The following is a 20808-nucleotide window of genomic DNA, read 5'->3' as shown; positions in this document are numbered from 1 at the left end:
TCTTGCAGTGAAAAGGCTAAATCAGTACATTGCCTTCAAAGGGCCAATGAAAAACTTCCTACCTTCAGTCTTTCAAAGGGACAATTATTTCATGGTTTTCGCAAATATTGCCCACAGAGTAAGCACCTGAACTAAGATGAAGCACTTACATCTCCTCCAGAGATAAAGCTGCTTCGAAGACTTGATTTCCTCATTTGTGTTTTTCCCGAATTGTCCTTATCTCAATGACAGCACCTTGCAATTACTGTATATAAAGTCTTTGAGCAGAAAAATATGCCAAGACACTTGAAGGGCATAATAATTAAATTAAAATGAGTGCCTATTTTAGAGTAGATTTTAAGAAACCTCTTAAAGGAGGAGGGAGAAGTGAAGAGGTCAAGAAAAAGACACAACTGCTATTTATATAATAAAGAATTAAGAGGGAAAAAATGAGGCCAGAATCAAAGAAACAGAGGAGACGGTGGGGTAGTATTGGACAACCAATGAAAGTCACAGAACTTGGCAGCAGTGAAGCAGAAGGAAATTGAACAGGAGGATATGAATTTTGTATCTGAGATTTTGGGGAGCAGTATTCAAATGTACATTAGCAGGTAGAGGGGTGATGAGAAAATCTTTGATTGGACATGGACAACAGGTTATTATTGATGAGTTAGAGTGGAAGACAGGACTATGTAGAGTTAGTAATAGTCTGAGACTTAGAACAGTGTTAATAATTCAAGTTGTTGATAAATTTCAAGACAATTGGAAACAAGATTCAATTCTACATGGTATATGTTACAAGGGCTAACAAACAGGGAAACATCCAGTTCATATCATAATGGTAGCAGTGTTTGAATGAAGAAACTACATTATTGTCTTGCCCATACCTCTGAACTGGATTATCCCAACTGCAACTTCTCTGAATTTTGCTGCCTCAGTCATTGTAGACTCATTCACTAATCTTTCTGTTGTTGCATTTCAGTCATCTGTGCATTCCTGTGCACAAGCCTGATACCTCTTTTTCCTTCTATATCTTTCTCTCTATCATTTCATTTCCATCCTCAGTTACGTCCAAACTGCTAACTCTGAATCTTCTTTCATGTTTATGCTGATTCACACTGAAGATTTTTATGATGATCTCAAAGCTCCAGTTCTTATTCTTCAATGAGAATTTTTATTCAGAGATAGTAGGAACTGCAGATGCTGGAGAATCTGAGATAACAAGGTGTAGAGCTGGATGTACACAGCAGGCCAAGCAGCATCAGAGGAGCAGGAAGGCTGACATTTCGGGCCTAGACCCTTCTTCAGAAATGGGGGAGGGGAAGGGGGTTCTGAAATAAATAGGGAGAGAGGGGGAGGCGGATAGAAGATGGATAGAGGAGAAGATAGGTGGAGAGGAGACAGACAGGTCAAAGAGGCGGGACAGCAACTCGTATTCCGCTTGGGAACCCTGCAGCCCAATGGTATCAATGTGGACTTCACAGGTTTCAAAATCTCCCCTCATCCCAAAACCAGCCCAGCTCGTCTCCGCCTCCCTAACCTGTCCTTCCTCCCACCTATCCCCTCCTCCCACCTCAGTCCCCACCCCCATCTCCTACCTACTAACTTCATCTCACCCCCTTGACCTGTCCATCCTCCCTGGACTGACCTAACTCCTCCCTAACTCCCCACCTACACTCACCTTTACTGGCTCCATCCCCGCCTCTTTGACCTGTCTGTCTCCTCTCCACCTATCTTTTCTATCCATCTTCTATCTGCCTCCCCCTCTCTCCCTGTTTATTTCAGACCCCCTTCCCCTCCCCCTTTTCTGAAGAAGAGTCTAGGCCCGAAACGTCAGAATTTTTATTCACTTGCTTTTTGAAAAAGTGACTATTTCTGTATTCATATTCTTGAGAGGGTACTGAAGCAATTAGTAAAGGTTATCTTGATATCAGGAATTTACGTAATGAAGAAAAGCTGAAGTTATGTTACTCCTATTAAATAGAGATTTTAAGGTGACCTTTTTGAAGTTTTGAAGGTAACAACGTGTTTTGATTGACAGTTGATCCAGTCAAATTAGTCAGTATTGAAAAGTCAAATTGAAAAATAATTTAGGAATAAAAAGGAAAGAATACATTTCCAATTGTGACCTTTTCAGTCATAGTTGACATTTAGAACCCACTGTTTAATTGTCTGCAATTGATGTGGAAAATCAGCAATCTATTCGAAAGACTACATTCTCCTCACATCTCTCAATTTTGAATGTTTCTAATCTCGTGCCAGTAGATGCTGCTGTTGGGACAACCTAGATTGACTGATTGAACTATCCTGAGATTAATTTCCCATCTAAGAAGGCAACTGCTACAAGATACTCTGGTTTAATCCCTCAGGAATTGCCAGTGTATGGAAGAAATAATGAGAATAGTTAAAGAAGAGATCTATCTCTTCCCTAAATGTTAAGTGGAGGACTAAACACTGATTCAAGAGCAAAAGTGTGTAGAGAACACATACTTAGAGATGAAGTCTAAAGAATAGTGGGGGCACAAAGAGAGTACCAGTGGAGAGAAATCACAGAAAGGAGATCAAAGATGTATTCATTGAATAACTGAGCAGGCTTGAAGGACTGAGTGGCTTACTTCTACTCCTACTTTATATGTTCATATGGAAGAGAGTATATGGAGTGAAATGGAAAGAGACAGAGAGGGATAAATATGTGAAATATCAAATTGAATCTGACATGGAGGGTGGAAAAGACAATGGAATGGAAACATTGATAATAATGCAAAGGAAAGCTTTGTGTTTGCTTAGGAGACTCACTGTTCAGATGTCAGACTGAAATGTAACCTACTCACAAAGCTTAGGATAGGGCAAAAGGCTGGCCAGGTTACAGAGATTTAGACACTGATCTGTAAGTGAAGAGTTTTTAATTCAGGATATACCTTCATCAATCTAATCCCTGGATTACAACATGACCATCTGTCCAATTCAGTAATCAACTTATTTTCTCAGTGTTAGAATCATTGAATTACAAACAGGAACAATACAACTGTTGTAGGATTTGGAACAAGAGGAAGACTTTCCAAACAGTTGAAAGAGTAAGGTAGCTTATAAATATGATGGTGCTTCTATCTAACTTAATTACTGGATACTATGTTTAAGAAATCCAACATAATCTGTGGAGAAATTTGATTAATTTGCTTATAGTTATTCTCCAGCAGACTGTACCTTTTATTTTCCTGTATTTTTGAAAGAAGTCTAAAATATCAAAAGGACTGGTTTAAAAGCCAAGGTTTGTTGTAAGATTGTTAGACACTTTAAAAGCAAGTGAGCTGACACTCATTGTAAGTGCTTTTTACACTGCTGCATGTTCAAGCAGGGAGGTGAAGAAGATTTGCAGTCGAGGTGGAGCCAAGGGCTGTGTATGAATGGAGATTTGGCTGGCAACAAGTAACTAATTGATTTGTGAATTAGTGACCAGTTATTGATGATAAAGACTTCCTGCCTGCCAACAAGTATGTGTTTGGCTCCCAAATAGTTTACAAACAGCTTGGGGATGTGAATGAGATTAGCAGAAGCCATCAGATCTCTTGGATAAAAAGAACCGTTTGTGCTCTGCAGTAAAAAGCATCTCAAGTTTGAAGATAGCTAGTTTATTTTCCCTCATCAGTTGCTGATAAGCTGTGACTTTAAATTAATAGGTCAGAGATGTTTTCGAAGTGTGAAACAGTCATCCTGTGCCACCTGCAAATGTGTGAAAGTACTTGAAGAAGGGAAATCGAGAACCAATGTTCTGATCAGCAGAAAGGATCATCTCAGCAAACTCTGTGGATGGGAGCAACGTACTGCATTCCCAGTCTTTCCCTCCTCTCAAACACCTATTCTTTACGTGTGTGCCCGTATATGTGTGTAGAAAGGGAGTTTATAAGTTGGCAAGACTTTAAACTAATACAGTAATGTGACAGTAGTTCACAAGTGTTTATCTGCCGTTAGAACCTGTTTACTTCTAATAAATTTTAATTCTTATTAATTACAGAAACCTGGTCTGTGCTTTCTGTAAATGTGTACCTTAAAGTCAAGCAAATTGAGTAATTCTGCGTAATTGTTAAAATATTTAAATTTTGTGATGACTCCAGGAATAATGCGGCTTAATTTCAAGCCAGTAATAATAATAAGAGTAATACTATTTAGATTTCATAAACTGATTGTTATAATTATTTCTCACCTCTAGTGTTTAGGATGGGCTATCAAGAGTTTCCTTGAGCTTATTGTTCTACTTATCAGTATATTCATTTTTTAATATTCAGTCATGGGATGTGGTCATCACTGATTAGACCATCAATCATAGCCTATCCCTAATTGCCCAGAGGGCAGTTAAGAGTCAATGACATTGTAATAGATATGGAGTCACATGTAGGCTGGATCAGGTAAGGACTCGAGTTTTCTTCCCTAAAGGGTATTAGTGAAGCAGTTGGATTTTCCAACAATCGTCAATGGTTTTATGGCCATAATTTGATTTTTAACTCCATATTTATTAAATTGATACTCCACCACTTGCATTGGCAGAGTTGAACCCAGAACCCCAGAATGTTAAAATGAAAAAACTGCGGATGCTGGAGATCTGAAACAAACCAAAGCAAAAATTGCTGGAGAAACCCAGCATGTGTAGAGAAAACAAGAATTAACATTTCAAGTCCTGTGACCCTTCTTCAGAATCTGAAGAATAGTCACAAGATTCAAAAAGTTAACTTTGTTTTCTCTTGACAGATGCTGCTGGACTGCTGAGATTCTCCAGCAATTTCTGTTTTCACTTGTTCCCAAGAATATTACCCAAATCTCTAGATTAATAGTCTAGCAATAATAACACTTTGCCATCACCTCCCAATATGCATTTACTCCGTGACTGAAGTAAGTTATCCCAATACTAATAGCATTATTATTATGTCATTTATTTTCAGTAAACTTAGTTGATACAATAATCAAGAAGTAATTACTTCTCACCATGTCTTAAACTGAACTTGCCTGGTTTAAGTTGTTACCATTTAAAGGGCTACGTTAGGTATTATTAGTAACCACTTATTAGTTTTCGAGGTTAACAAATATGGGGAAAATCAAAGAGGTGTACTTACACAAATTTAAAAATTATGAAATGGGTTATTACGAAAAGCCTCATCTACCTCAGAGTAACATCTGCAACTGGAGGATCAGCTTTTATATGCACACTGATGATACCCAGTTATTTCTTCACTTCCTTGGTAGTATTACAATAGGATGGAGTTTTGCATCAGGGTAGGAGACTGTTTTCTAGTCCTAAATGTCCAGGGCAATGGGCATTTTTGCAGTTGGCAATGATGATTTTGGCTGGAGACTCCTTAATTTGCATGAAGACAGTTGCCCTATCCAGTTGAAGATGAGAGGTAGGCTCTGGATCGCGAGAGTGGCAGAGGGTAGAAAATGAGAAGATACTTATTTCAGTGTATGAATGCCCACTGACAACTGTTTTCAATCTTAAATTCAAAATAGATTTCATGGAATGTGGGGACAAGAGGCTGCTGATGATCTCCTGCTTCCAGGCAGTTAAACTGTTACTCATTACATCAAAAAAAATCCCACTCAGACAAAAAGAAGCACTCAGCCTGCTCTGAGCCTTATTAATAAGGCTACCAATGAGATTAATTGGTTACCTGCCTTACTCTGGATAGGTGTCTGTGCAGGGCGTTTGTGGCTCAACCTACATTTTAGTCAGAAAGCAGGCATTCAAGTTCCACTTGCTCCAGAGATGTGTCATAACATGTTTGGTTTATTTCAAAAATATGTGGTATCTGCACAGGCCCTCCACCTGCCTCAGCAAAAATGGCCAGTGTCAGTAGCAGGGTCGGAAAATTAGCCACCGCATGCCCAATACATCCGGTATTTTCAGACCACATCTGCTTGTTGTCCACCTCTACAGGGTCTAAAACTCGAGCTCCATGTCTCTGCTGTGAAACTGCCTCACTGATAGGAAGTCACAGCTGAGTCAACACTGATCAAGGGTATAGCAGAGGTCACTGCAGGAAATAAAGCTGTAGTTGAGCTGGTGGTTACAGAAGGTGATTGATGGTGGCCCATCCAGGAGAGCATTGGAATAGTCAAGCCAGAAGTGCACCACGTGTCATATTTGTAATATCCAAATAAATAGCATAAACAAGGATTAAATTTTTGGTAGTAGTCTATAATTCTTAGTCTAATGACATTTAGAGGAGTCCACTTTAAATCTGTTACACACTGAGGCAGCCCATCTGTTGCTTTTAAATGAGGATGTACATTTTAAATGTATACTTACTTAAATATGGAGCCAGGAGGTGACAGAGTACTCCTCACAATTCCTTCGATCTTGATTTTTGATCTCAACTTTGATCATTTTTTTTGGTTAGTTGCCTCTTATTCCTTAAAATTCATTGGCTAAATTGAAAAGAGGTCTGAAGTCCAATTGCATTTATACCTTTGGCCTAGCTATTCAGGCATAGGGATTGCCCTGTGTTTCTCATTTGCCCAAAAGTGGGCATGTGTGAATTTCCTGAATGATGATGGCAGCACTAACTTTCTGCCCCTTATTCTCCCTCCATCCTGCCACCTAAATGGCTCAGACATTACAGAGTAATGTTGAAATGGGCACATCTGAGGAATTCTTACTCAGCCGTCCAGAATATTCAAACGTCACTATCCCCACAACTTGACATGTATCCGAATCAAAGTAAATGAGCGGACAGGTGTTACACTTTGTCACACTAATGGCAATAAGTGGGACTTCTTGAAATTCAAGAGTATAATGGATGGTATATTGTAGAGGCCTGAGCAACAAGGACTAAAGTGAGATGTGTAGCAAAATCAGGCAACAATTGTGGCAAGGCCCATCTTGATGTGGGGAGAAACTTGCATCATCTTTTATGCTTTTCACAAATGGCTTGCAGAGAGTCTTACTAGGCAGCTGTGAAATGCTAATTGATGGTGATTTTTCCTTGTTAAATGCCTTGCTAATGGCACAACTCACCTCATTAATATTCAGGATCCCTGATGTTTGGCACTTCCTCACCCATACAGACGTACTTTACCCTATTTGTTGGCTGTCTTCTGTTGTAATGGCTGAAAGGGAGGGAATGAGTGAGGTCTCAGTTGTTGACACGTCAGTTAATGATGGTGGATGTGCGAAATAGGTGTTCTGAAGAGCTGAGGAGGCAGTCTTCAGGGAGGGCATGCAGGGATAGTGGTATGTGAGGTTGGAGTAAACAAGAACAAGTGAAGGAAGGTGGTGTCTGCAATAGTAAGAGCATCAGAGCTTTGGTGGGAAATGGGTGGGGTGGCAGAGATAGAATGAATGTGATGTAACAAAGAGAAAAGTGTGGCACTTACTTTGGTGGACTAGAGAAGGCCATTGACCCTGTGGCACTACTGGCCATTCCTACACTCCCTGGAGGTGGCACTGACCCAGGTAGTGACCTCAGATCAAGCTGTTAGGGTGTCATAGCCTTCTCTGCCCAATCCTCCAGCAAGATGGCACCTCAGCTCTGGACTGTACCCTCAAACAATACCTTCATGCCCCTGTTGGAGAATGATGATGCCATTTTCCCCTTCCCTGCTATATTTGGACTCTGTCAGTGAGCAAGGCAGCTTCAGAATGCCAGTGCCAGTCCAGATGCACACTGGCCTTTTACAGATGGTGCAGGCGCACAGGATCCCAGTGTTTTGATGGATATTCACTGAATACCGTGTTGTTGTGGGAATGGCACCTGGTAAGGCGGATTGAAGTCAGATGTGAAATATGCCACAGGAGTGTGATAAGTAATTAATGAGGCAAGTTTGGTAAAATGCTACAAGAGAACTTGCTAGGTTTCATGGCATATTGCATATCTGACTAAGTCCTGTGTTTCTATATGCTTTTTAAATGCTTTCAAAGAAGTTGTAACAAATAACCAGACCAATACTTCCCCCTGCTGATCTAGTCAATTATTACATCACATATTGTATAGAACAGAAAGAAAGGAACCTGAATTCTATTCAGTTGTATGAAAGAGATTACAGTGGACATCAGTATCCCTAGATTAGTTAGGAAGAAAATTAAACCGGCATCCCTCTCTACACATTCATGTTTAATGATATATGTGGAAATGTTAATGTCTGTGGACATATGTTGATGCCCTGTCAGAATTCCACCCTCAGGCAACTGTCTGTGTGGATATTGCACATTCTCCCCTGTCTCCATGGGTTTCCTTCGGGTGCTCAGGTTTCTTCCCACAGTCCAAAGATATGCAGGCTAGGTGGATTGGTCATACTAAATTGCCCATAGTGTTCAGGGATATGTAGATTAGGTGGGTTACAGGTGGATGGGTCTAGGTGGAATGCTCCGAGGGTCGTTGTGGACTTGTTGGACCGAAGGGCCTGTTTCCACACTGTAGGGATTCTATGATTCTATGATTCTATAATTAGACAGGCTGTTCCACAATTTCATGTACATGAATCTTTGCCTAGATTTTCTCTTGGTCAACTAGTCAAATATCTAGAAGATGTGTTCTGAGGAAGGGTCTCTGGACCCCGAAGCATTAACTCTGATTTCTCGCCACAGATGCTGCCAGACCTGCTGAGCTTTTCCAGCAATTTATGTTTTTAATCAAATGTCTAAGCTGCACTAAAAGCCCTTTTGTAAGCGCCAGTCATTATTGGTAATTTGCAATGGGTGTGATTGCACGTACCTGACGCCATGCAAGTACAAGGAAGTATGTCTTGGAGAAATGTATTGAAGAATTTTTTATATTTTGCAATACGTCTGAGGATGTGGGTTCAACTGGCTAGACTGGCTGTTATTACCCTACCCTTATTTGTCTTGAGAAGTTGTGATGGGCCTTCTCATACACTGCAGTAGAGCTTTATACAATTGTGTCAACGTTATCAGTCATCAAAACCTGATACACCCTTTTAAGGAAGTTTGGTGAGTCTAATTACTTTCCGTATGGCACCACACTGAATTGTTAATAGTCACAATATGTATTTCAAAAATGTATATTATAATGCCATGGCAATACTGTTGCACATGTTCCAATGAGACAGTGATCAATCTGGTATTTTTCTTGCAGACAATTCATCAGTTAGACCTCTTTGGTGATATGTCTACACCTCCTGACATTACATCACTTGGGGTAAGTGCCATTTTTAAATATTAATTGATGTTGCTTAAATTCTTACAGAAATCCTTATAGCTATACAGCTGTGCAGCAAACAATTAGTAAAAGATTAATGAGGCAAAAATTAGAGTATGAGAGAAAATTATCTAAAAATATAAAATCAGATAGGAAAAGTTTCTTTAGATATTTAAAAAAGGAAAGTGTGAAATTGTCCATTTGGCAGAAAGAATAAAAAAGAAGCATATTATCTAAACGGGCAAGCTTTTGCAGAGCTCTGACATGCAGAGAGATCTGAGTGTCCTAGCGATTAATCTGAAAAGCTTAGCATGCAGTTACAGCAAGTAATCAGGAAAGCTAATAAAATGCTGTGGTTTATGTCAAGGGGAATTGAATACAAGAATAGGGGGCTTATGTTTTAGTTATGCAGGGAATCAGTGAGACCGCATCTGGAACATTGTGTACAGTACTGGTCATACTTTAGGAAGGATGTTAACTTGTTGGAAGCAGTTCAGAGAAAGTTTACTAGAATAATATCTGACCTAAGTGGATTGCCTTCTAAGCAAAGGCTAGACTGGCTAGGCCTGTATCTTCTGGAGCTTAGAAGAGTCAGGGGTGAATGATTTGAGACATAGAAGATCCTGAGGCGACTTGACCAGGTGAATGTTCAGAGCATTTTTCCTCTTGTGAGAGAATCTAGAATTGGGGATCATAGTATAAAAATATGATAGCACCCACTTAAAACAAACATAAGGCAACATTTTTTTTTCCCTCAGGAATTGTGAGTCTTTGGAATGCCCTTCTTCAAAAGGCAGTATATCAGAATCTTTCAATATTGTTAAGGCAGAGGTAGATAGATTTTTGATTTCCAAGGAGAAGAAAAATAATCAGGGCTATGCAGATGTGTAGAGTTGAGGTTAAAATCAGCTCAGTCATGATCTTATTGAAAGGCAGAGCTGGCTTGAAGGACTGAGTGACCTACTCTTGGTCCTTCTTTGTATGTTCTATGATTGTTGACTGCATACAAATAAGGGCATTACTCAATCAATGCCTAAGGTTACATTTTTAAGTTTTTACATAAAATTTTACAATCATTAAAGTGTGCCAGATATTTTGAGCAGCTTTTCAGAGAATTTGTATGAGATTAAATGGTTTGGAATTGATGGTTGTTTGGGATGATATTTACAAAGGATGGATATAAATTTCATAATGAGTGCTGTTAAGTATTACTTTCATCCATTTGTTGCTGGGATTTTGTATTGCCAAAAGTTTGTTTATAACAGTCAAGACTCCAGGAAGCAGCATTCGTGTTCCTGAAATTTAGTTTGTAATTTTCAAATGAGTGCATAAATGGCAAACTTTTCCATTTAGTTAAGATGGTTTCATAGCAAAGCTGACAGGAAATGGAATTAAGAGAGAATGAATGGAATTTTATTTGCATGATTTAATTCTAGATAAATGGAAAACAATACAATATTTTGAACTTTTCTGAAACTAAATACTTCATTCTTAATGTTTTGTGTAATTGTTGAAACTTGAAGAACAGAGAAGTATTTTGTTAGTTGATTTAGGAGTTATGTTTAATAGTTGTTAAATCTGAACGTTAAATATCTCATCGAGGTGGCAGTATCATTAAATCTGCATCATTTGTATCTTGTTTCAGACACCAGCATCACCTGCAAATGCCCTTGGGCCAGACACGTTTGCCCCTGGAGTTATAAGTGCTCAACCAACAGGAAGACCTGACTTGTTTGGATCTGTTCCTTTCAACACGGCTGGTGTGCCCACAGGTAAGAATAAAACTTTGGTTAGTGTTATGATAGGGAAAAGTTAGTGAACAATTCCTGGATCAAGCAAAGTGTTAAATTAAATATGTTAAGTCCATTCCTTCTAGCAGTCATATATAATCAGCTGTATAATTAATTCTTCTCACCTTTGTTTATCTTCTGAGGAATGCCTTATTTAATATGTCATTGACATAGCACGTGTTGTAACAGTATTCTTCATTGTTCATTCTGACAGGATATGTCACAATGGGAGCAGTGCCACCTGCAGTCTGGGCGCAACAATCAAGTGCTCAAAATATCATCAATCCTTTGTTAGCTGGGGTCCAGTCAACAGCATGGGGCCAACCTACCTTATTTGCTGTTCAGCAGCAGTGGGCTCCTGTTGGAAGCCCATTCCAGCCTACTGTATTCATGTCAGCACAAACTCCTATGCCACTACAAACTGCCATGTTCAAAGCAGCCTTATCTGCTGGTCAACCAACAATTGCCAGTCATCAAGAAGAGAAGCCAAAACAGAAAATGGGGAAGGAAATGTTTAAAGAATTCCAGATGGTCAAACCCCCAGTAGTGCCATCTAGAAGAAACGAGCAGCCATCACTCTCGTGCACCTCAGAGGCCTTCACAAGCTATTTTAACAAAGTCGGGGTGGCACAGGAGATAGATGATGCTGATGACTTTGATATCTCTCAGTTAAATCTAACTCCAGCAACCTCCAATTCCACACCATCATCAACCAATTCACGTAAGTTTCTCAACAGTTATTATGTTTTCCTTTAATCATGTGTGATCATGAGAAAACTATTTTTCCTCTGATAATTTTCCTCCCTTGTGCTGAGATATGGTTCCACAAATGCCTTTCATTTTTCAATACCTTATTTTAATGGCCTCATCACAATATAAACCTAAACATTTGATAGTTAGTAGCCTATTGAACATGGGTTGAAATCACAGTTGAGTTTATCCTCTCTATGCTTGATATCCACACGTATGAATTTTCAGCATGGCTCACTGAGTGGAGATCAGGATGCTGGTTGTTTATTTTTTTCCTGTCCCAATGAGGCCAATATGTAAAACTCCCATCATACTTCAGGATTATGGAAGACTCTCTCTATGACTATATGTCATGCTAGGAGGTGCATTACCCATTGAGTCATTTGAACATTCAAAATTTCACTTTCCTTAATTTAATCACTTTTATCATGGAAGAGAAATTATCAAGAATATAATTTTCGGAAAGAAATGCAAGCAAAATCTTGTATCAATATTAGGGATGAACATATTAATTAAATACAATTCAGAAAGTAGGCACTGGTTCTGAAAATCCAACTAACTGTTTTTGGTGTTCTGTCTACTATTTGATTTAATGTTCTTTACAAACTCCATGGCTTTTTTAATGTTAGCTATACCAAAGAGGTATGGATCATTATTACATTACAGACACTAAGGATCCAAGATTGCAAGCCTCATAGAGCAGCATTATTCTTCTTTTCAGTCTTTTTGTTTTCCAAAAGCTAGTGAAAGAAATCAGTGAGTGGTGTTTTAGTGTAGTTGAAGCAGAATCTTTAATATCTGTTTCTCCCAGAACAATATAAGCAAGCAAAATGTAATAATTAAATTAATTTTTAATGATGGATTTACTGATGGGATATATTTAATGTTCCTCATTAATTTGTTCTTCCTGAAAATATGTTTGCTATTTGAAATCACAGTTATGTCATGTGTGTGTTCTTTTTAAACAAAAATCTACACAAAGAATCAATGCCCATAATGTGGCACATCGCCAAGATTAAGAGGTGTAGGGATTAACCAGTCCTAAATGAATTAGCAATGTTCGGAGAAATGAGTTTGCAAAGTTCATATAAGGAAGGGAAAATGAATAAGATATATATATATTAAATCATGGTAAAAAATAAGTCAATAAATCTTAATAGAAAACAGTGATTCTCTGGAATAGGTTGCTATTTTATGTACTGGATGCCAATTCATTGAATTTCTTCAGACGAGAGCTGAGCCAGTTTTTGGTTGTGGTAGACATCACTCCTTTCAAATGATTGGTACTGCAGTGAATATAGTGAACAAGAGATATCCTAGATTAGCTTTGATCATCAAGATATATTGATGAAGAATCTTCTGTATTTTCCCCCTAAATTGACCTGGGTTTATTAATCCAGTTTAATACCTCTCCTAGGAGGTTGTATGGTTTTGGGCAGTGTAGTGGTATATATTGTGACATGCATGGCATCACAATTAAGTGGAGTAGGTTTGTGGGGCCAAAGATTCTTTACATGTTTGTAACATAGTAAGAGGAAGTGCACATAAAACAAAATATTTGGATTTGTAATTCACAATACTAAAGCAAAATACCTGTTAATTAAAAACATGCAGTACAAACAAGAACACAAATAAATAAGTGGTTCTCAAATTGAGAGTTTTTAAGCATCACAAAGTCCAAGTAAAGATGTAAAAAAATAAAATGTTGCAAGTTCAACAGCACACACTCAGCAAAGTTGGACTCGACTTAAGCATGTATACGATACATTATTTGTTGAAAAGTGGACTTCATAACAATTTTAGAAGATTTTGTTCATTTATTTTAAAACTATTAAATAGCTTGCTTTGGGAATCAGTTTTATTTGTTATTACTTACTGTTTTCTTGTCTTCCATGAAGCTCCAACTTCATCTCCACATCAGCACACACCTGAGGCATCTCGTCAGCACACACCTGAGGCATCTCCTCCTCAGAGCACGCCAGCTGCTTCTCCCCTTCAGACTTCTCCCACTACATCTTGTCACCAGAATATTCCATCCAGGTCACCAACTGAGAATCCCAGTGAGCCTACTCCCGCTGGCCAATTGGGGGATGAGTTGGACAACCAAACCACCAGCAAGTTGCAAGTAAATGTAAGTATTCAAGCAACAAGCAGTAGAGGTAGTGCCATCTCCTGCACCATTTTTGTTTCTTTTGTTTTTTGGCTGGATTTAGAACATCAAAAGCTAAAGCAGTTAGTACTTCGGAAGAGAAAGCTTACTTACTAGGCGTCTAATGTCAATTATAAGAGCTTCTAAGTATCACAATTCCAAGTGCGTAAAACTCCAATAGAATTTAATTCCATGTTAAGATGTTAATCAAATAATCCAGTCGCAAACAAGAGTCTTAAACAGAATCAATTGTATGAGGGGAGAACTACTTAAGGTAGGTTAGGAAATTAACTAAAAGATATAGCCATATAGCCATGAAAACAAACAATTTTAAAAAAGGATGTTTGGAAATGAACATATTTGTTACAACTAAGCTCCATTATGAAGCACACAATACGAGTCAGACTAGTATGTATAATTCACACATTTTACTGGATTTTCCTTCTGAGAATTGGGACAAATTTATAGTAATGAATCTTATATGTTTAACAAGAATACATTTCATTTTTTAAAAAATCTCAACTAGAAAGATTCAACCATGTCTTTTTATGTAAGTTACAGATAATATTACAAAGCAAGCTTCTGAGTTTAAGAAACCAGCAAAGGGGAACCAAAATTTGTTAGAAAAAGAGAAAAAATAAACAATGAGAATAACTAGCCAGGAATATAAAAAAAGAGACTTTTAAGAGCTTTTCCATACATATGGAAAGCTAAAGTAACAGTCAGAACCTTATAAAAACTGAAAGAACTGCGGATGCTGTAAATCAGAAACAAAATCAGAAATTGCTGAAAAAGCTCAACAGGTCTGCCAGCATCAGTGGAGAGACATCAGTGCTAATGTTTCGGGTTGAGTGATCCTTCCTCAGAACCTTAGATGCCGGTACATGATAAATCATCATGATAAATGAGGAAATAGAAGAGACATTGATTAAAAATTTTATGCTGACTTCACAGCAGAAGATACAAATTATGCACTGGAAGTTGAGGGTAACCACGTGGTTAATACAAGTGAGAAACTTGAGGCAATTGATATCAGCAGAGAAAAAGTATTGGAGAGCATATGAACAAGGAACAACAATAGGCCATTAAGTCCTTCAAACTTGCTCATGGCTGATTTGATTTTAATCTCAACTTTACATTCTTGCATATCCCTGATAATGTTTCATCCCCTTGGTAATCAAGAATCTACCTTCCTCTGCCTTAAAAATATTTAAAGATTCTGCATCTACTGCCTTTTGAGGAGGAGAATTCCAAAGATTCATAACCCTCTGAGAGAGAAAAAAAGTTTCCTCTTCTCTGTCTTAAATGTTCGACCCCTTATTTTTAGATGTTGTGGATTCCCACAAAAGGAGACGTCCTTTCAACATTCACCTGGTCAAGTCCCCTCAGGTTCTTACGTGTTGCAATTAAGTCACCTCTGACTCTTCAAAACACCAGAGGATACAGAGAAGACCAGTCCAGCCTTTCCTCGTAAGGCAAATCACACATCCTAGGGTTAAGTATAGCAGTTCTCTGAACTGCTTCCAATGAATTAACATCCTTCTGTAGAAACACAGTACATAGTACTCCAGATGTGGTCTCACCAATTCCCTGTATAACTGACACATAACCTCTCTACTCTTGCAATCAATTCTCCTTGCAATTAAAAAATTTTATTAGCTTTTGTGATTACTTGCTGTAATTGTACACTGTCCTTCTGTAATTCATGCGCTAGGAATCACTGAGATCTCTCTGCATGTCAGAGCTCTGCAACCTGTCGCCGTTTCAATTATATGATTCTGTTTCATTCTTTTTGTCCAAATGGACAATTTTACACTTTCCCACATGACACTCCATTTGCCAGATCTTTGCCCAATCACTAAACCTACATTTATTAGCTGCATGGTGGCTCAGTGGTTAGCACTGAAGCCTCACAGTACCAGGGACCCAGGTTCGATTCCACCTTTGGGTAACTGTCTTTATGGAGTTTGTACATTCTCCCCGTGTCTGTATGGGTTTCTGCCAGGTGTTCTGGTTTCTTCCCACCGTCTAAAGATGTGCAGGTTAGGTGGATTGGCCATGCTAAATTGTCTGTAGTGTCCAGGAATGTGCAAGCTAGGTGGGTTAGCTATGGGGAACATACCTTCAGCCCCTTCATTCAAATCATTTACATAAATTATAAAGAGTTGAAGCCCCCGCACCAACACCTGTTTACATACCATTCATCACATCCTGCCAGCTTGTAAAAGACCCACTTATTCTTACCCTTTGCTTCCTGTTAGCCAGCCAATCTTCTATTCATGCTAAAACTTACCTCTTACGCCATGAGCTTTTATTTTTCACAATCACCTTTGATATAGCAGCTTATCAAATGCCTTCTGTAAATCTAAGTACAATACATGCATTGGTTCCCTTTACCCATAACACAAGTTACTACTTCAAAGAACTCCAATAAATTAGTTAAACATGATTTCCCTTTGATAAGGGAAACTGCCAAGTGTCTTCATTAATAATAGCTTCTAACATTTTTCCTATGATAGATATTAAGCTAACTGGCCTGTATTTTCCTGCTTTCAACCTTGTTGCGTTTTGAATAAAACATTTACATTAGCTATTTTTCAATCTACAAGTACCTTCTACAAATCGAATGAGTTTTGGAAGATTAAAACCAATGCATTAATTACCTCACTAGCTACTTCTTTAAGACCCTGGAATGAAATCTATAAGGACCTGGGATTTGTCAACTCATAGTTTCAATAATTTACTCAGTACTACTTCCCTGCTAATTATAATTTTCTTCAGTTACTGAATTTTCTGTAAGAGAGCATTTATTTTGTTAACTCTCTTTTCTAAATATCTAAAGAAATGTTTCCCAGTTTTTATACTTTTGGCTAACTTTCTCTCCTAATGTAATTTTTCCCTTCTTTTCATAATTCTTTGTCTTTTTATATATACTGTTCACTCTTCTTACCTGCAACCTATCTTTACAGAATTATGTCTGTTCAGTACTATCTTTAGTTAACCAAGGATGGTGGGTCGGTCCCTTAGAATTTTTCTTATTTGTTGGAATCTTGGAATAAAGCTCAAGAAACACAAAAGCTAATGAATCCCTAGAACATGATGATCTGCATTCCAGGATTATAAAAGCAGTAGCTGCAGAGATAGTGGAGGAATGCTTACAGCAGATTGAAACTTAGCAAAGAAAAGAGAGAGGGAGAAATTGAGGTCTACAGGCCAGTTAGTTTGATGGTAGTCATCAGGAAAATGTCACAATTTATTATTAAAGATGCTTTAATAATGCACTGAGAAAATTATAGTATGATTGGACTCAGTCAACATGGTTTTATGTAAACAAAAGTGTACTTGACAATTTTATTAGTTTTTTTTTAAGTATGTAATTAGTAACATAGCTAAAGAAGAGCCAGCTGGTATAGTATACTTGGATTTGCAAAAAAAAGTACTTGATAAATTGTCACACAAAACATCAAAATGTAAGAACTTCTGGAGTTTGAAATATACGTCATTATGTATGAATGATTATGAATGATTAGTAACCAGGGAACATAGAGTTAGGATAAATGGGGCATCATCAAGTTGACAAACAGTATCTAAAAATGTTTTCTAAGCAGCAGTTGCTGGGACTTCAACTGTTTACACTTTATAGTAATGATGTTGATAAAATTTCTTGGTGATACAAAGATGGGTGGGAATGTAAGCTGTGATGAAGACACCAAAATGATCCACAGACCTAGACACATTAACCAACTGAACCTCAAAATAGCAGAAAGAGTGTATTATGCGAGGAAGGGTGAAGGTGTTTGCTTTGGTTATAATAATAAAAATGCAGATTAATTTTAAAGCTCATGAAACTTTTAAATATTAATGTTTCATGTGACTTGGATATAAACAAAGAACGCAGGAAGTAGACATGCAGGTACAGAAAACAGTTAGGGAGATTGAAGGCTTGTTACCTTTATTGCAAGGGCATAAGGAAATCTTGCTACAGTTGTACAGGGTTAAGGAGACACCACACCTGAAGTACTATGCGGTTTTTGTCTCCATGATTAAGGAAGGATACATTTGCATGAGAGATGCTTAAATTAAGATTCTCCAAATTGTTTCCTGGAATGACAGGGCTTTCGTGTGATAAAAGGCTAAGTAAATTTTGCCATATTATGGAGTATAGAAGACTGAGAGGTGATCTCAATGAAATTTATAGTATAGAAACTGAGGTTTTGTTTCCCTTGGCTGGGGAGTCTGCAACATGCAGGCACAGCCTGAGGTAAAGGGTTCATCATTTAGGAGTAGGGCGTTGAGGAGAAATTTCTTCACGTAAAGAGTTCTGAATCTTTAGAATTCTTCCATTTTGGATGCTTTATCTTGGTCTATGTTTAAGGTTGACATTAACAGATTATTTAGGCTGTTAGAGCATCAAGGGATATAGAGAGCAGGTAACAAAGTCGAGTTGAAGGAGAAAATTGGTCTTGATCATGTTAAATGGTGAAACAGGTTCACAGGGTCACAAGTCCATTCCTGCTACAATTTCCTATGTTCTTATATTTACGCTAAGAATAGCATTGTGTAACACCAAAAATCAATTGTTCTTTCTATACAAAATTCAATGCCAAAGTATTAGTGGTTTTACATGTATGCTCATGATCCCCAAACAAGACATTAACAGGGAGTTTAGAAAAATTAAGAGGGTTAAAAAAATGCCAAGAATATAAAATACATTTTTATAAACATTTTAGTAGCAAGAGGATAGTAAATGTGGCAAAATCATGAATAGTTGAAGGACTTACGTTGTAATGAACAGTAAAGAAATGAAATTTGTGCTTGCTCTCACTTTTCACTGAGGGGACCACTGTTCAGTCTGTGTAGCCATAGATTTGACTCAAACATTGTTAATGAGAATTACTCCTCAAATAGAAATATCACTGAACATGCTCCTCAAATTTAGAATAGGAAAATCAATCAAACATGATGCCTTACATTCAAAGATCTTGAAGAAAGAAATTGGAGAATCTCTGATTTGATTTACCTGTTGAAAATAAAATTGTATTGTGAGTTCAAGGGGAAATAATATCTGAGAGAAGATGGTGACTCTTAGGCTCACAGAGTGGAGATTGTATTGACCTTCTTCCAACATTGCTGACCATTTCACCAGATGGAGCCTGCATTGACCTGTGTGACTACCTCAGACTGCTATACTCAATGCCTCATTGGTCAAGGCATTGAGTGTAGGAGTTGGGACGTTATGATTCAGTTGTATAAGCCACACTTGGAGTATTGTGTACAGTTTTGGTCACCCTGTTATAGGAACATCATAGTTAAACTGGAAAGTGTGCAAAGAAGATTTACGAGGATGTTGCCAGGACTAGTAGGCCTGAGTTATAGGGAGAGGTTGGCCAGAATATGACTTTATTCCTTGGAACGTAGGAGAATGAGGGGTGACCTTATTGAGGTGTATAAAATCATGAGGGGCAAAGATAGGATGAATGCGTAAAGTCTTTTTCCCAGGGATGGGGAATTGAAAACTAGAGGGCATAGGTTTTAGGAGAGAGGGGGAAGATTTAAGAAGGACCTGAGGAGCAACCTCAGACAAGGAGAGGATTGTGACCTCACAGAGAGTGGTGCGTATATGGAGTGGGCAGCCAGAGAAAGTGGTTGAGGCAGGTGCAATAGCAACATTTAAAAAACATTTGGATGGATACATGAATGGGAAGGGTTTACAGGGATATGAACCAAATGTGGGCAATTGGAACTAGCTGAGTGGGCCCCATGGTCAGCATGGACCAGTTTGGGCCAAAGGGCCTGTTTCCATGGTGTGATGTCTTGGCATCCACTGCTGGTCCTGTGAGAAGCATAACTCCAGCATTGGCACCAAGTATCCAGTGGGAATTCTAGGACCCCGCCCACAAAGTGGGGTAGCTAGTTCCTGTCTGTCTGCCATTTATGGGGCAAATGTCAGGAACCGTGCAGGGTAGCTGCTGACACTGTTTTTTTTTCCAGGTGCATAACAGGCTTTTAAAGATGTTGCATGTAAGAGATGCCAGTTAATTTCAGTATTTTTTCATATGACTAGTTGTTCCAGGAACGGTGCATGGTAAAACGAGTGGAAATTCAACGTGAGAGATACCAAAGGATATTATAGGTAATTAATGAGGTGAGATGAGGATAAGGAAATGTACTAAGCCTCGTGGCGAGAAGGCTTCCAAAAAAGCTCGAGGCACTCGGACTTAGCCAAAGTAAAAGTAAGATTCAGCTAAGCATTTGGAGAGACATGATATAATCATGACGTCACAACACATTTTTTTTTAAGAATAAATTCTTCTTGACCAGCATTAGAAAATTATTTGAAGGAATAACAGTGAGATTTGATGTAGATAAAAGAATTTGAAATTATACCTTCAGGACATCCCAAATTGATTTTTAATGAATGAAGTGCTATGGAAGTGTAGTTATTTATGTAACATTGGCAATCGTGGCAGCCTATTTGTGCAGGACAAATACATGGAAATCCATGACCAAATCATCTGTTCTGGGTATTTGAAAGAATTATTATTAAAGTACAGGAAACTGAAAAGGGTGAGTCAATTTAGAGTATTCCAGGTGTCTGTGGACAGGATATCCTTCCGACTTTGGAATCATAGGCAGAAAAGTGATATTAGAGCAGGAACAAGAAATTTGTGTTCTGACATTTTGCGAGCAAATAACAGTGCATCATCTGTTGCTTGTAATACTAATATCTACTGTTTAAAAGTATCAAATATTATCTTGAAATCTGAATTATATATTATTCATTTAATAAATTGATTATTCTTTTCTTTTTTTCCACAGCTTGTCAGTTCTGAGACATCTGCAAACAACGATGTAGTTGGTGAATGTCTTGATGATGATTCTTTAACCCCACAGGTCGGTAGCTAGATAGCAGATTTTGGGGTAGGTATCTCTTTTCTTTTTCCTAGGTGTGCACGCATCCCACTGCTGCTGATCACTGCGACCCATGGATTGT

The 20808-nt window shown here is 38.2% G+C and overlaps 1 protein-coding gene across 1 annotated transcript in view; it reads left to right on the top strand.

Moving 5' to 3' along the window:
• Positions 1 to 20808, top strand: part of dab1a (DAB adaptor protein 1a) — a 342801-nt gene that overhangs the window by 268242 nt on the left and 53751 nt on the right. The window contains 5 exon segments of the mRNA XM_048602085.1: positions 9033 to 9125; positions 10771 to 10897; positions 11130 to 11636; positions 13564 to 13796; positions 20634 to 20708. Of these exon segments, the coding sequence (XP_048458042.1) occupies positions 9033 to 9125; positions 10771 to 10897; positions 11130 to 11636; positions 13564 to 13796; positions 20634 to 20708 (1035 nt within the window).

This window comes from Rhincodon typus, chromosome 10 (genome assembly GCF_021869965.1).
Source record: "Rhincodon typus isolate 14 chromosome 10, sRhiTyp1.1, whole genome shotgun sequence".
Lineage (NCBI taxonomy): Eukaryota > Metazoa > Chordata > Chondrichthyes > Orectolobiformes > Rhincodontidae > Rhincodon > Rhincodon typus.
Note: the sequence above shows the minus strand (reverse complement) of the source record. Positions and strands in the feature narration are given on the sequence as shown.